This window comes from Suricata suricatta, chromosome 8 (genome assembly GCF_006229205.1).
Source record: "Suricata suricatta isolate VVHF042 chromosome 8, meerkat_22Aug2017_6uvM2_HiC, whole genome shotgun sequence".
NCBI classification, from domain to species: Eukaryota; Metazoa; Chordata; class Mammalia; order Carnivora; family Herpestidae; genus Suricata; species Suricata suricatta.
The window spans coordinates 111,340,862-111,356,585 of NC_043707.1; the positions used below are offsets into that span (position 1 = coordinate 111,340,862).

The window sequence follows — 15,724 nt, forward strand, 5'->3', positions numbered from 1 at the left end:
CGGCAGCCTCCTGGTGCTCCTCCAGGTGCTCGCCCTCGCCCTGGCGCAGATCGTAAGTCCCGCGGCCGCCGCCACGCCGGCGCCAGTGTGCGGGGAGCGGGGTCTGCGGGCCGGGGTGCGGGGCCCAGGAGGCTGCTGAAGGACTCAGCCGGTCTCCCCGCTCCCCCGACGCCCCCCTGTCCACCCCCCCTCCCGTCCCGCTTCGTACCGCCCCGCGGCGCGCGTCCCCACGGTGGGTGCGCACGGGGGGTGCGTCCAGGCTCCGCGAAAGGAGGCGGCCGAGCCGGGGAGCCAGAGGGACCCTGTCGGGAACCACTCGGCCCAGCTTGGGAGCCGGCAGCGTGGCCAGGAGCTGGCGCTGGGTCCTGGCAGCCCCGAGAGCCCAGGTGGCGGGGGAGACAATGGTGCCCATTCACAGGGCTCGGGAGCCTCCGCCCCGCCTCCTCTCTGGGGGCCCCCCGGGTTCCAGCCAGACGCCGCTCCGGCCCAGCCGCTGCCCCACGGTCCGGCTCCCACTCTCGCGCCCCCATCCTGCTGCCGAGGGCCGTCGGAGGTGGGGGATGCTGGGGGCCTAACGGGACAGGGGTGCGAAGGGGCCAGACCCGGGCACCAGCCTGGCACTTCTCGACCAGGGGAGGGTTCGGGCACCAGGCAGGCGCGGGACCCCTGCCTAGGTCTGGGCTGGCCCCCATTCGAGGGCAACCCGAGGAAGGAACGGTGCTGGGAGAGGGGTGCTCTGAGGGGAAGGGAGAACTGGCCTCCCTTCCCTACGCCCCCTCTCCCTGCGCCTCCTCCACTTTCCGTTCGAACGAGAGGGAGGGGTACCTACTCACCAAGTATACCTGATGTTCATCTAAAAAGAATAATACGAGCAACCATTCACTGGAGCCAGCAGTCTGCTGTGCATCGCCTCGCCTACCACCTGCGCTTCACTTGCGCCGTCGGCATCTGCATCTATTCCCCGCCGAGACAGCCCCAAGGGCGGCGCGGTCCGGTAGAAGGAGGCGGGCGGACCCAGCCCTGAATCCTGGCTCCACCACTTACTCTCTGCGGTCATTCATAATCCTTCTGAGCCTGCTTCCTGAACTGCAAACTGGGGCTCCTAATAGTATCCGCCTGACAGTTCAGAGCATTTCAAACGACGGTATAGGCAGTGGTACACCGTGTGGGGGCACACACTAGGTCCTCAATAAATGCACGCGCGCAGCTTTCCCGGGAAGGCTGGCCGCTGGGACCCCCAGCTCCCTGCACAGTCTGAGGGCTGCGCCCCTCTGTGTGTTTTCAGAGAGGCCCGCCCGGAGAGCCTGGGCCCCCGGGTCCCCCGGGGCCGCCGGGAGTGCCTGGATCGGACGGCATCGACGTGAGTCTCCGACCTGGGCCGGGAGTGGGAGGGAGGCCGCGGACAAAGGCAAACTTTGTGAGCGGCGGGGGCGGGGAGCGGCGGCGGCGGCAGTGGGTGCCTGGAGGTGCAGCGCCCCCTGTTGTCAGTAGGCGGCGCCGGCCTGCGCCACAAGGATCCCGTTTGTTCTGGCAAACCTCAGAACTAGCGCCGAGAAGCAAAGCCCGTTATAGCCACCGGCGGACAAGGGGCTGCTGTTCCGTCTGCCAGCCGCAGCTCAGCGATTCCTTCTCCCCCACCCCTACTCTCCCTTCTTTGGGGGGATAAGAGACGCCTTAACCTCTCGCCCTGCCCCCTGGCACGTCTGCATGCTTCTTCAGGGTGGCTTGGGAGTCTTGGTCAGACCGCTGACCGGCTGAAGCCAGACTCCGGACCCTCCCTCTGCCTTTTTTTTCCTCCCCGATTTAGAAGGAGCAGGGCTTGTTTCCTGCTCTCCCTAGCATGGTGAGGGTTAAATGCCTCATTCAGAAGGCTCCCGCAGGAGGTCAGCTCCATGTTTACCCATCTGGACAGACTTCTATTCAACCTGGCGCCCCCTCCCTCCAAACGCAGGGCGCTGGGTCCCTGCCAGACTTTCTGGTTGCTGCAGGCCCTGAACTCCACAGGCGCTGGCTGTCCTCCACCACGGGTCCTTTGTCACTGGGGAAGGAGGGCCTTTCTGCCTTAGGAACAGACTGGATTGACCCTCGTCATAGGCCCTCTTGGTCCTTGCTCTTGCCCCAGTCTCTTCCTTTCCTGACCCCAGTCCAGAAAAGAGCTGCTGCCCGCCCAGTTCACCTCCCCTTCATGCTTTTCTGGAAGTCCCATGTTTTCCCCCCCAACCCACTTGCCCAAACCCAAGAGGCACCCACTCTCTGAGGTGACGTGGTGCCCACAACCTGATCTGCAGGTCTTCTAACGAGCACCTTACCAACATCTGTATATCTAGAACCCGCAACCCTGTTGACAGCACCTCTCCAACCTGGCTGGGGTTGGTCTCAATCCATCTATGACTTTTTTTTTTTTTGAGGGAAAAAGAGCTATTTTCAAAAAAATTTTTAAAAAGCAAGGCTGAAGGGACCCAGGACAGAAGAGAAGAAACTGAGGAGAGGGGCATGTGGGGCCCGCCAGCCAGGGTTGCCCATTTGAAGTAGCGGAGCCACAAGGTGCTGTCTAACCAATTTGTATCTTGCAGGGTGACAAGGGGCCCCCGGGGAAAGCTGGGCCTCCGGTGAGTGCTTTTTTCCTCTTTGACCTTTAACCTTTCTGGTTCTTGGCCTCCTCTGGCTAATATGTGCCCCGCCTCTGTTTTTAAGGGACCAAAGGGAGAGCCTGGCAAAGCAGGGCCGGATGGGCCGGACGGGAAGCCTGGGATTGATGTGAGTTCCCGAATGTCTGGTAAAGCCAGTCAGGGCTCCAGTCACTGACCTCCCGAGTCCAGTTCTGGGATCTTCTCTGCTCTTCTGTTCAGAGTGGGGCAGCAAGGTGGAGACGAATATAGCTCTGAGTTCCCTTGGCTCCATGTGACTTGTGACCTCACAGCCACCCCAGGAGCATGAGTCACAGGCACATCGGGGTCCAAAGAGGGGTTCTGTTCATCTGTAGTAGCCGGATTTAGGCTCACATTTCTGGCCTCCGAGTAGCAGATCGAGCACTGTGGATGGCACTGTCCTTTCCTTCCCCATTTCCTTCCCTACTCCACCCCTCGCAGCTCCAGGAGCGATGCAGGAGACGAACCTTGTTGGTCGATACCACAGAATTCCCAGGAGCACCAAGGTCACAGGCTCCTGGACACAGAGCCATGGAGACAGTCACCTGACTGAGGAGTGCACTTGGGTCAGCCACTGAAAGATGGGAGAAAAAAGAGGTCCCATGAGTTGCCTAAGCCCTAATGGCTCAAAGAGGGGTCACCATGGCCACCAACAGCCACCAGGGCCCCTGCAAATTTTCCACAACCTGCAAAGATTAAGAAGCACCATGGAGCACCTGGGTGGCTCAGGCGGTTGGGCATCTGACATCGGCTCAGGTCACAATTTCACAGTTCGTGAGTTTGAGCCCTACATCAGGCTCTGTGCTGACAGCTTGGAGCCTGGAGCCTGCTTTGAATTCTGTGTCTCCCTCTCTCTCTGCTCCTGCCCTACTCATGCTCTGTTTCTCTCTGTCTCAATAATAAATAAACATTAAAAAATTAAAAAAAAAAAGAAGCACCTTGCCTTCCACTGGCATATTGGTTCTCACATCCATCCAGAAAGGTAAACATGATTAACCCATTTTGCAGATGTGAACACTAAGGCTCAGCAAAAGTTGCCAAGGGCAGACAGACATCACGAAAATGGCCAATCCAGACCTACATCTAGGTCTTCTAGGCTCTTAAACTGGGAGGTGTGAGGCCTGTGCAGACAAATCTTGGGGCCTTGGTTTCTCATCTTTCATAAGAGAGTAATCCTTCTGCCTGCCTTCCAGGATTGCTATGAGAACTGGGGAAAGGCAAAGCAACGTGCTGAGGTCACGTGCCCTTCATGAGGGTGGGGGGGAGGCAGCTTGGGCCCCCCTAGGAGAGACTTCAAGCCGCACCCTCTCCCGTGGTTCAGGAAGCAGATTTGCCCTTTGCTGATCTACCTTCTCTTTCTTCTGCAGGGTCTAACTGGAGCCAAGGGGGAGCCTGGCCCCATGGGGATCCCTGGAGTCAAAGTGAGTGACTTGATGGGGACTCAGCTTGGGCAAACCAAGGCAGGGGCTTTGGTAGAGAGGTGCAGAGACCTAGGAGACCCCAGCCTCTGACCCTCTCCCATTGCTCCTGCAGGGCCAGCCCGGCCTCCCAGGTCCCCCTGGCCTGCCAGTGAGTATAATAACCCACAAGGGCTTCAAGGGACTCTTTGTGAGTAGAGGGGGGGACTTGCAGAAAGAGCCTTGAACCCAATCTTCTTTTCTTCTGTTCCAGGGCCCTGGCTTTGCTGGACCTCCTGTAAGTCCTTCTGGATGGGGCAGGGTCCTAGGACTTTTGGGGAAGGGCAATACAATAGGGCTTCCAGGGAACTGGCCATCAAGGGGAGGGGCCAGGATACCATTGATGGTGTTCAGAACGGGCAGACTTACCGGAGAACTCTGGGCCAGCTCACTCTGGGCCTGTCTTCCGGCTCTGGGATTCTCTGGCCCTTAAGGCCCTACGTTGTCAGTCTCTCCTGCATTGGTTCCAAAGTAAAAGTGGGGAAGGGGCCTCTGGGTGCCCCTACCTTTGTATCAGGGTGAGCTAACCCTCCAAGGCATCCTGGCCACTGACAGCTTTCCTCCTAGGGACCACCCGGACCTGTTGGCCTCCCTGGTGAGATTGGAATCACGGGTCCCAAGGTGAGCCCCAGCCGCCCCTCTGCTCACTCTGCCCCCCTGCCTCTACCTCCAAGCTGGCAAGCTGAGGTGTCTCTCCAGCAGTTCCTGGGCCTGCTTCTGGGCCTCCGGGAGCCCCTTCAGGTCTGGTCTTCCACGGTTCCCACCTTCCTGGAGGTCTTTCAGGAAAGCCAAGAGTTGGGGCCACCTCCTGCAATTAAGCCTTTTATCTCCCTGTGACCTGGAGGACAGGGTAGACTGTAGGCCAGTAGCAGGGACTGGAGGGGGCAGAGTGATGTTGGCAGAGCTGGATAGGAATATGATTTTGGCCCCTCTTGCTTCCAGGGGGACCCTGGACCAGAGGGGCCATCAGGGCCCCCGGGGCCACCTGGCAAACCGGTAAGTGTCCTCGGAACACCTGGCACAAGCCTGAGGTGGGAAAGATTCAGGTCAGGCTCCATCTCCATCTATCTCCTCTCAGGGCCGCCCGGGCACCATCCAGGGTCTGGAAGGCAGCGCGGATTTCTTGGTGAGAGGCAGCCCGCGTGCGGGGGGGGGGGGGGTTGCGGGTGGCTAATGCAGGGAAGGGGTGGGTCCACCTTGAAGGTAGAGGCAGTGGGATTGGGAGGGGCTGAGGTGCGGAGGTTCAACTAAGTGGGTGAGAGGTGGGTTTGGGGGTTGGTAAGACAGGAAGCACTGGCTGGCTGGCCTGAGGCAGGCCAGTGACCACAGAACCTGGTGGGATTTTCTTTCCAGTGTCCAACCAACTGTCCAGCGGGTGTAAAAGGCCCCCCAGGGCTGCAGGGAGTGAAGGTGAGCTACTGGCCCAAGTCTTTGGGGAGCAGAGCAAGTGGTTGGGAGGGACCTCACACTGAGTTCCCTCCTTCCCTTCAGGGGCATCCTGGCAAACGTGGGGTTCTGGGAGATTCTGGCCGCCAGGGAAGGCCCGTGAGTATGAGGAACACTGGGCTACAGAGGTGTGGGTAAAGAGGGTCTAACAGGGACCGCCCCTTCTTCATCCCCTCTCCTTCCCCTGTGGGCCTCTGGGGACTGAGTGGAGAGGCAGGAGCCCTAAGTACTTTCTCTTTGCTGGGCCTCCATTTTCCCGTGCTTTCTAGGGTCCTTCCTGTCTGCTTTTTCTCGGAAGGGGATGGTGTCTTTGGTTGTCTGTAGGTCTTTCTCTGGATCTGCCTGCCCATCTGATCACTCATTCCTGCCCCATAGGGTCCCAAGGGAGACGTGGGTGCCTCTGGAGAGCAAGGCATGCCTGGACCGCCGGTAAGAAACACTTCTCCTGGGGCCCCCTCTCCTCATCCTAGGGGATCTTAGTGGAGCCATTCCCCTGCTCTGCCCTCTAACCTGTAAAAGAAACACCTGCGTCCAGTGGGCATGTCTCTGGGTGGAGAGAGGGAGGCTGAGGCTGTCAGAAATTGGGGGCCAGGAACCAAGGCTGTCAGCCAAAAGACTCAGCTGGGGCGCAGGTTTTGCCACTGTCCCTTTGAGTGACCCTGGTGAGCCCCTCTCCATCTCTGAGCCTCAGTGTCCCCTCTCTGAGATAGGGACTATGCCACCCACCTCAGAAGGGGATTGTGAAGATTGCGGTGGGGTCAGAGAAGGGATCCTGAAGTAGGGCTTGAAATTGACATTGCTGTCATTCTTCTGTCTTGACAGGGTCCCCAGGGCATCAGAGGCTACCCGGGCATGGAGGGACCTAAAGGAGAGATGGTACGTAAGTCGGGGTGTCCTGCAAGAGCTGTCATGACCAGCCCTCTGGCCTCTGGGGTTCAGCTGGGACTGACTGTAACTCTTTTCTCCCCCAGGGTCCTCGTGGGTACAAAGGCATGGTGGGCTCCATTGGTGCTGCTGGGTCACCGGTAAGTGTCCTGCATGCATACATCTTCCAGGCCAGGGCTCCCGGGGTTGCACGGGGAGTGTGGCTCTCCCTGAGCCCATGTGACCTGGATGCCTGTTTGTCCTTCTTGCCAGGGAGAGGAAGGTCCCCGGGGGCCACCGGGCCGAGCGGGGGAGAAGGGCGATGTGGTGAGTCCTCAGCCACCCTTTGTCCAGCCAGGGTCCCTGGAGAGTACTAGGTGGGGCTCAGCTCCACCCAAGGCTTGTGTGTGAGTGTATGAGTGTGTGTGTGTGTGTGTGTGTGTGTGTGTGTGTGTGCGCGCGCGCACGCGCATTACTCTGTGTGTCTATGGGAATATGTGTGTGTGTATTACTCTTTCTGTGCGGATGGTTGGGGGTGTGTGTGTGTGTGTTACTCTGTGTTTGTAGGGTGCGCACAAGTGTGTTGCTTCGTGTGTCTATGCGAATGCATAGGTGTGTGTGCATGAGTTACTCTGTGTCTGTACTTTGTGTGTCTGTAAGTGAGTGTGTGTGTTCGTGTTGCCCTGTGTCTGTGCAGGTGAGTGATCAGTGCCTGTGTGCTGGGAGCCCCTCACCCACCACCCCCACTTCCTGCAAGCCCAGCCTGTGCTGATCAAATACAACTTGAGAGAAGGCATAGGATCCAATTCCGTGCTCACTGTGGCTGGACAATGAAATTCCAGCAACTCAGCCATGGGGCTAATGGGATTTGGTCTATATCCCAGTTCTCTTAACTTGTTTTTAAATTAATGGACTCTTTCTTTTGAGCAGTTCTGAGTTTACAGAAAATTTGAGCAGAAAGTAAACTTTCTTAAAATTTTTTTTCTGTTTTTAAACACACATAAAAGTAGAATTATACACTGAATCTCTATATACCTGTCTCCCCAAATTGACATTTTGCCCTACTAAGCCACTACTTTGTTGTTGATATTTTATATTCTTCCTTTAAAAAAAATATTTATTTTGAGACAGAGAGAGAGAGAGAGAGAGAGATCGAGTGGGGGCGGGGCAGAGAGACAGAATCCCAAGCAGGCTCCATGCTCAGTCCAGAGCGTGATGTGGGGCTTGATCCCACAAACTGTGAGGTCATGACCTGAGCCAAAACCAAGAACCAGGCACCCAACTGACTGAGCCACCCAGGTGCCCCTGTTGTTGATATTTTCAAGCAAATACCTCAACATCATGAAATTTCACCCCTAAATACTTCTGTCTGTATATCTTAAAAATAAGCAATTTTCCTCTAGTGATAATTATAGTATCATTCATTTTCATACCAACAAAATTATAGATTATTCCTTAATAGCAGTAAATGTCTGTTATTCCTTAATATCTGTCTATGTTCAGTGTTTCCCAATTGTCTCAAAAATGTCTCTTCAGGGTTCTTGTTCAAATCAAGACCCAAAGTCCACACACTGTATTTGGTTGTGTTCTTTCATGTAAGTGGAGCTCAGAGCCCAGGTGAGGTCTCAGTGAGAGCTCGTTCCTTCCCCTGCACTTGCCCAGCCCAGCCCAGTCCCTTCAGCTTGGCACTGACCTCCACTCCCTCCCTGCTGGGTCCCAGACCCCTCTTCTCCAGCCCCTGCACAATGTGGCCTGTGCCAAGAGGGACCCTGAGAGCCAGAGGTCACTGTTCTCAGCTGTTCCCTTCTCTGATCAGCCAGATGGGGTTTAGCATCCCAAAGGTGACCTCATTTCTATGTACTTTGCAGGGCAGCCAAGGTGTTCGAGGACCCCAGGGAATAACAGGCCCGAAGGGAGCAACCGTAAGTGGCCCAGGCCTACGCAGCCAGAGAGCAAGGTCAACTCTGTCCAAGCTCTCAGGAAACGAGGAACCTGGGATTCTAGACTGAGCTCTGTTGCTGGCGGGTCAGCTCTGTGACCTTAAGAAATGCCTTTTCTGTGCCTTAGTTCTTTCCCCTATAAATGGGGTTGTGATGTAACAGAGGTTTGGGGAAGCTTGTGGCAATCTGGGACACTTGTCATCCACACAGAGGAAGGATTGTGGCCCATCACCCCAAATCTTCTTCTTGTTTCTGCCCCCGTCTCTCAGTTGGCTGGTGGGGGATCCTGAGATAACCAGACCCACTTCCTACCTACACACTACAGCTGTCACAGAGGGAAATGGGTGGGTGGCCTGATCCCAGGCACTTCCCCCCTTTCCTTCTGAGCAGGGTCCCCCAGGCATTGACGGCAAGGACGGGACCCCAGGCACACCTGGCATAAAGGTAGGAATGGGGAGTGCTGGTGGAGTTGGGGGGTGGCCAGGGTCCTCTCAGCTCAGGCCCTGAGTCTCATCATACTGCTCCTGGAGGCCTAAGGGCCTCAGATCCTCAAGAGTGTCACTAATGCATCCCTGCTTGCCTCCGGGCCTCAGTTTCCCTACCTGCACTTGGGCAGAAGCCATGGACCCTCTAGCTGGGGCTTTCACTTGTGCCTTTGGTTCTCCGTCTCTCCTAGGGCAGTGCAGGACAGGCGGGACGACCAGGAAACCAAGGCCACCAGGGCCTGGCGGTGAGTACTGGGTGGAGTCCGGGGCGGCCCCATGGGCAAATTGCTTCTCCTGCTCAGTGTGGCCCACTTCCCCAGGGTGCACGAGTGGCTGGTGAGGTGGAAATCCACACCCGGGGATCTTGCTCTAGTCCTTGTCCCCACCCAGCCCCGCCTCACCAGCACCTCTGTGGCCTCTGGGCTGGCCTAGGCCCCATCATGTGGACAGTTGCTCTCATCTTCTCTTTACCATTCCAGTTCTCCACATTGCCTCTTTCCTGCTAAGGCACTTTCCATGGTCCTCATTACCTCCAGGAATAGTCATTCCATCCAGTCATTCAAGAAACAGCTTCTGAGTCCCCAGGGCACACTGAGAGGCAGAGAAAGCTGTGAACAGGACAACTGCCAGGCTTATCCTCACAGCTCATTAGCATTCAAGGCCACCATAATCTGACCCCACCGTACCCTTCCATCCTCACCAGCCCTCTCTGTGTCTTCACCTTTCTCAACACTGCCTTGGCTCTTCTACCCGCTACACTTTCAGGCCTTTGTGGGTGCTTCTGCTTGGAATGCCCTTCCCTATCTCTCTGTGCCTTCTCACCATTCAGGGCCACCTCCATCCCACACCTTCTGGAAGCCCAGTCCACAGGAGCCCCCTTCCTCCCTGCTGGAGGTGCTGAGGCCAAAGCCTGATGACATGCCCATGTACAGACTGTAGGCATTCACATGTGCCTATGAACACAGGGTGCTTCTCTTCTCCCCATAGACTACAGGGCCCTCTGTACCCCTGTCCTCTCCCACCAGGGCTCAGGGCACAGTCAACTTTGTGATGCCATGACTGAGCCTTCTGTTGTTCAGCTCCCATAAACCAGAGCTGAGAAAGGGAGGGGATCTGGAATCAGAATGGGAGGTAAAGCAGGAGGTGCCTGGGGCTCCCCAGTGCCAGGGTACAAACTGATGTCAACTTCTTTCTCCAGGGTGTGCCGGGCCAGCCTGGGACAAAAGGAGGCCCTGGAGACAAGGTGAGGTGACCTCAAGCTGGGGACAGGATTGGCTTCATCTGAGCAAGGGAGCCTGGGGGCAGGGTCCAGGGGCATGGCTAAAAGACCCTAAGGTCCAGGCCTCACCCCAGGCTCAACAACAGGGCCTGGACACAAGTCTCTAGGGCCTAAGCACCTCCTTCCTGCCACTTCCCCCAGCCCTCTGTGGAGACAGGAAGGCATGACTCCCAACCAGAGGAGAAACAAACAGGAAAATCAATGAACTCCAGAGGACCTGTCCAAGAACACCTTCTCCCCAACTCACTTGGTTCTAGATTCTGTTTAGGGTTCATCAGGCTTCTCCAAAATCAAAAGCTTGACTGCCCCCCTCCCCCGGACTGATCTGAAAACTCTTTTCCTGCAGGGTGAGCCAGGCCAGCAGGGCTTCCCTGGATTCTCTGGTCCCCCTGGGAAGGAGGTGAGTGCCTCTCCCCTGACACAGGGGTCTCGCATTAGTCCCCATCCCAGGCTTGAAGACCCTGCACTCAGCGTATGCAGCCTGGGTGAGAGTGTGGGGTGAAGCCCTAGTCTGGGGGGACCTGAATACCAGTCTGGGCTGTGCCACTGACCCACTGACCCAGGGAGACTCCCCTTCTCCTCTCTGGGTCCTTGTTTCTCTACGAACAGTGCAATGATGGCGGGATTGGTTCTGTTCTGTATGGGTATGACGTCCTCAGATAGCTGAGTTGACTGGGGCTAAGAATCCAGCAGAGCCATTCATTCATTCATTCATTCATTCCATAAACATTCACCAAATACCTGCAACTAACTGTGTGAGAGGCTGAGATAGTCTCCTACTCAGATGGAGTTGACAGTTTTAGTGGAAAAGACAGATATTAAATAAATGATCTCGTGATGACTGACTACAATGATGTGGGGTCCTATTGAAGGAAAAGGACAGGGATCCGAAGAACAGGAGATAAATGATGAAATGAACTAGCTGAGACCCAGGGAGGGTAGGGGTTAGCCAGCTGTGGAAGGGAGGGATGCCCCAGGCCTTTTGCTCACTCCCAGTTTCTGTCCCCCAGGGAGAGCCAGGACCTCAAGGAGAAGTCGGACCCCGAGGCATCATGGGACAGAAGGTAGGTGCCTGGCACACTGGTCCCACCCTGGGGGCCTTCGCAGCAGCTGGCACTACTGGACCCAGCATCTGGGTCCTATCAATGGCTCCAGCACCTGCCTAGTCCTGCCTAGCCTTGTGAGGCCTTCCCAGCAAGGGCCCCAGCTTGCTAGTTGTAAAATGGAGCAAACGGCCTCCGTGCTGGTGTGGAGGGATGGAGGGCATCCTGACCAGGAGGGTCTGGGGTCTGGAGAGGAGGGGGTGCTGGAGGAGCGGGTGCCCCTACTGATAGCCTGTGTGTCATCTTCTCTTTCCATTTCAGGGTGACCATGGTGAGAGGGGGCCGGTGGGGCAGCCAGGCCCTCAAGGACGGCAGGTTAGTAAAGGCGGCTGTGAGGGCCAGCGGGGGGCATGTCCGGACACCTCATTGGATTTACTACTCTGGATTCTTTTGTCCTCAGGGCCCCAAAGGGGAGCAGGGGCCTCCCGGAATTCCAGGGCCCCAAGGCTTGCCCGGCATCAAGGGAGACAAGGTAGCAAATGGGGCTGGAAAATACCTGGGCAAGAGGCCTCAGGATGGGGGGAGGGGGGAGGATGAAGCTCAGTTAGGTCCTTCCTGAGCGCTCCAGATCGTCGCAGAAAAATCTGTCGGGCGGGTCCCAGGTGGCCCTGGGGGACGGGGAGGAGCTGCAGAGGGGTGTGGCCGGGCCCGGGGTTTAAGGAGGACCCCCGGACCCAGCCGTCCCGGGACAGGGGAACTCACCAGTCCTGACTCCTGGTTGCTGCAGGGCTCCCCAGGGAAGACCGGACCCCGAGGCGGCGTGGTGAGTACCAGCACCTCCCCTTCCCCCGCGTCCGGCGGGGGGCGGCGGCGGCGGCGGCGAATGGGGGTCCGCCGCTGCTCTGACTCGCTGTGCTCCATTTGCAGGGCGACCCGGGGGTGGCCGGCCTCCCCGGAGAGAAGGGCGAGAAGGTGAGCTGGCTTCGCGGGGGCGGCCGGGGCGAGTGGGAAAGGGGGGCGGGCCCTGGGGCTTCAGCGCCCAGTGACCCGGGCGTCCCTGTGCCTGCAGGGCGAGTCTGGCGAGCCGGGGCCCAAGGGACAGGTGAGTCCAGCCCCCGCAACGCCGCCTGCCTCCTGTCTCGCCGCCCCTGCCGGGGGTGGGGCGAGGAATGGCCGCTGTCTTGGCCTCCTGCACCTTCCCCTCCCCTTCTCCTCTCAGTCCACCCTCTTCTCCTCCCACTCCTCCACCCTCCCCTCCCCTCCCCCACCCCTCTCCTGCGCGTGCGAACTCTCACCTCCTCTCTGCACCCACACCCCTTGCCCGCCCCGCCCTGGCAGCAAGGAGTCCGCGGAGAACCCGGCTACCCGGGCCCCAGCGGGGATGCGGGCGCCCCGGGCGTGCAGGGCTACCCCGGCCCCCCCGGCCCTCGAGGACAGGCTGGAGACCGAGGCGTGCCGGGACTGCCAGGGAGACAGGGCGTGGCGGTGAGTCGGCCCCCGGGAGCCGGGAGTCTCCCGGTAGAAAATCCCTTTGCCGGCGCTGCTGACCCCTCAAAGGCTGGGAGTCCCCGGAGCCAGCTGCCCTCCCTGAGGCCCCACCTTGGACAGCTTGGGGCTGGGTGCTGCGGGAGGGGTGTCTGTCCGGATGCTGCCGATAACTTCCGTGGGAGAATGGGAGCCGGCCAGGGGCTTCTTCCTGGAAGGCCTTCTCTGCTCGCAGGGCCGAGATGCCAGTGACCAGCACATCGTGGCCGTGATGATGAAGATGATGCAAGGTGAGGGCGGGGGCAGCAGCCCCTCCTTCTCCCAGTCCAAGCCAGCGCAACGCCACCCTTTAGGAGTTGCTCCGCTTGGCCCTGCCCAGGGGTCTGCAGGCCTGGGTGCTCATTCCAGCTCTGCCACCTATGTACATCTGTCCTCCCTGGACTTTCGACTTCTGCAAACCTCAGGGAAATGGGAAATTAAACCCCAGGCTTTCTTGTCTGCTCACCTAGGAGCCAGGCTCTGGCCGGGGCTGGGGGTGGGGCTCTCTGCCTCCGGCTTCACGGAACCCACCCCCATCTCACAGACCTCATCTCCCTCCCTCCCTCCAGAGCAACTGGCAGAGGTCGCTGTGAGTGCGAAGCGGGAGGCCCTGGGTGCAGTTGGGATGATGGGGCCTCCGGGACCCCCAGGGCCTCCTGGGTACCCAGGCAAGCAGGGACCCCACGGGCATCCTGGCCCTCGGGGTGTTCCTGGCATCGTGGGAGCTGTGGGTCAGATTGGCAACACAGGGCCCAAGGGTGAGTGCTGTTCTACCGTGGTGGTGGGCGCTGGGCAGGAGTGGACTTGGCCAAGGCGAGACCTCTATTGGGTTATGGGTTGTGTGGGCTGATGGCCCAGCCTCTTGTTTTCTCTTTCATCAACCCCGTCTCCCAAATAAAGTTCACTTTCCCCGACTCCCTCAGCAAAGTTTTCCAGAAGTTGTATGTGATTCCTGGGCTTGCTTTCTCAGTAGAATATCGATGGAAATGAATGTACTATTTTAGAACTTGAGGTTTTTTTTGTGGGGGGTGTTGTTATAAATTTGCTTAGTGATACCCCATAAACATACTTCCATGTCTCTAGAAGCGGGGAGGTAAGTTAGAAAAGTAGTAAAGCATGCAACCTCGAGAGTCACAAAACAGGTATCTGTCCAGACTCTGCCACTTTCTCCTTATAGACCTTGGACAAGTTACCTGATAATCTCCCTGGGCCTTAGATTTATCATCAGTAAAATGGGGGATGTTAATAACAACCACCTCATAGCATTGTCCTGAGGATTACATGTGGAGGTAATTTACGTAGAGTTGGCACATAGTAAATACTAGCTATTATTATTATTAGATGCTTTCCTGTAATGAACTTGATTGGCTGTAGTCTTCCATCCTGTCTGGACCTTCCTTTATTTAACCAATTCTGCAGACATTTCCAACTTTCCCCTATTAAAAACTAGCATAAAACAGGAATAATTGCTGTGTGTGAAATAGAAATGAAATAGCAGCTAAAGTAGAAAAAAACATCCTCCAGGTCTGAAAAATGAAGGCTTCTTTCTTTTTCTACAGGAAAACGCGGAGAGAAAGGTGACCGGGGAGAGATGGGTCGAGGGCATCCCGGGATGCCTGGACCCCCGGGGATCCCAGGTAAGACCTTGGCCCTGCCCAGCAGCAGTTCTGTCCCTCAGCTCTGGGATTGCAGACCCACAGACACTTGGGTCTCTGCACCAGTGGGCTGCTGGGTGGTGTCTGGCTGGGAACCAGACAGCTGAGATTCTGAGGACATTCTGGCTTGTACCAAAATCTGCTTCATGCAGGAAAATGAAGAGGCATTTGCTCCCAAGACTCACTAATTGGGAGTTGGGAGAAATAGATAATGCGGCTTTCTCAGAACCGGTCTGGAGCAGTCCCTTTTTCCTGGCCTCATCCTTGACCTCATCCCACCCCCACTACTTCCCTGAAAAATGAGACTTAGAATCCTACAGCCAGCCGAGACAGGAGACCCTGATGTCTTGGTCTTCTCCCTTCCACAGGACTCCCTGGCCGGCCTGGCCAAGCAATCAACGGCAAAGATGGAGCTCGAGGGGCCCCAGGGGCCCCGGGAGAAGCAGGCCGACCAGGCCTTCCAGGCCCCGTGGGGCTGCCGGGCTTCTGTGAGCCTGCGGCCTGCCTTGGAGCCTCAGCCTACGCCTCTGCACGCCTCACGGAGCCTGGATCCATCAAGGGGCCTTGAGCATGAGGCTGGGACAGAGTGGGCATCCTGGGGGAAAGGACTGGGTTCCCTCTGGGTTGACACCCCCCCACCCATCCCTCAGACCAGGAAGTCAGCTTTCTCAGGACCTTTCATCTGGGATCCCGGACCTGAGAAAAAGGAAATGCTAAAACATGGGGGAAGGGAAGGGAGGGCACTGGAATGAAAAGGTGAGGCCAAGAGCCAGGGCTAGTGTCACTGGAAAGTCCTAGCTCTAAAGCAGATGGGTGGCTTTCCTTCCTGGAGGACGACTCAGAAGTTACCAAAACAAATGTCTCCTTGATCTGTGCCATCTTCCAGCGGCCATCTTCTTTGGGGCAAGTGGACTGAGGTCTCTGCCCCTCCCTGATCCCATCTTCCTCCCCTGGACTTGCTGGGTGACGGCTGGTGGGTGACTCCCCAGAGGTGGCCATCCTTAAGCCAGCCCCACTACTTCCTCCCTGCCTCCCTCCCATCTGAGTATTTAAACACCCATCTCCCTTCTCTTCCTGGCATTACCTCCTCCCATCCCCACCCCTTCCTGAGATCCACCCAGGCCTTTCTGTAAATAAAAGCCTCTGACTTGGGTACAGACTAGGATGGGAGTTTCCCAGCTGCCACTGTCTGGGCAGGGTGCACAGGAGTCCCTGAAAGGAGGCACGTTTGAGGGCCATCTGTGGGAATAACCTGGGGAAGAACTGGACAGTGACCTGCTGTGTAACTTTGGGCAGATCCCTTCAGCCATGTCCCAGCTGGGCACACTCAGCGTCTTGCCAGGGCCTGGTGCACAGAAGGTCCTCTGTGAGACCCGGTACCCA

General features: G+C 57.5%; 1 protein-coding gene across 1 annotated transcript in view; it reads left to right on the forward strand.

The window, feature by feature from the left end:
* Positions 1-15,500, forward strand: part of COL9A2 (collagen type IX alpha 2 chain) — a 30,121-nt gene extending 14,621 nt beyond the window's left edge. The window contains exons 5-36 of the mRNA XM_029945843.1: positions 7-52; positions 1,286-1,360; positions 2,574-2,609; positions 2,695-2,757; positions 4,016-4,069; positions 4,182-4,217; positions 4,320-4,343; positions 4,673-4,726; positions 5,048-5,101; positions 5,184-5,231; positions 5,459-5,515; positions 5,597-5,650; positions 5,927-5,980; positions 6,374-6,427; positions 6,523-6,576; positions 6,689-6,742; positions 8,284-8,337; positions 8,746-8,799; positions 9,032-9,085; positions 10,039-10,083; positions 10,466-10,519; positions 11,130-11,183; positions 11,484-11,537; positions 11,623-11,694; positions 11,950-11,985; positions 12,090-12,134; positions 12,232-12,264; positions 12,501-12,647; positions 12,883-12,937; positions 13,256-13,444; positions 14,246-14,323; positions 14,710-15,500. Of these exons, the coding sequence (XP_029801703.1) occupies positions 7-52; positions 1,286-1,360; positions 2,574-2,609; positions 2,695-2,757; positions 4,016-4,069; positions 4,182-4,217; positions 4,320-4,343; positions 4,673-4,726; positions 5,048-5,101; positions 5,184-5,231; positions 5,459-5,515; positions 5,597-5,650; positions 5,927-5,980; positions 6,374-6,427; positions 6,523-6,576; positions 6,689-6,742; positions 8,284-8,337; positions 8,746-8,799; positions 9,032-9,085; positions 10,039-10,083; positions 10,466-10,519; positions 11,130-11,183; positions 11,484-11,537; positions 11,623-11,694; positions 11,950-11,985; positions 12,090-12,134; positions 12,232-12,264; positions 12,501-12,647; positions 12,883-12,937; positions 13,256-13,444; positions 14,246-14,323; positions 14,710-14,909 (2,041 nt within the window). The 3' untranslated portion in view covers positions 14,910-15,500. The remainder of the gene's footprint in view (positions 1-6; positions 53-1,285; positions 1,361-2,573; positions 2,610-2,694; positions 2,758-4,015; positions 4,070-4,181; positions 4,218-4,319; positions 4,344-4,672; positions 4,727-5,047; positions 5,102-5,183; positions 5,232-5,458; positions 5,516-5,596; positions 5,651-5,926; positions 5,981-6,373; positions 6,428-6,522; positions 6,577-6,688; positions 6,743-8,283; positions 8,338-8,745; positions 8,800-9,031; positions 9,086-10,038; positions 10,084-10,465; positions 10,520-11,129; positions 11,184-11,483; positions 11,538-11,622; positions 11,695-11,949; positions 11,986-12,089; positions 12,135-12,231; positions 12,265-12,500; positions 12,648-12,882; positions 12,938-13,255; positions 13,445-14,245; positions 14,324-14,709) is intronic.
* The last annotated feature ends 224 nt before the right edge of the window (positions 15,501-15,724 follow it).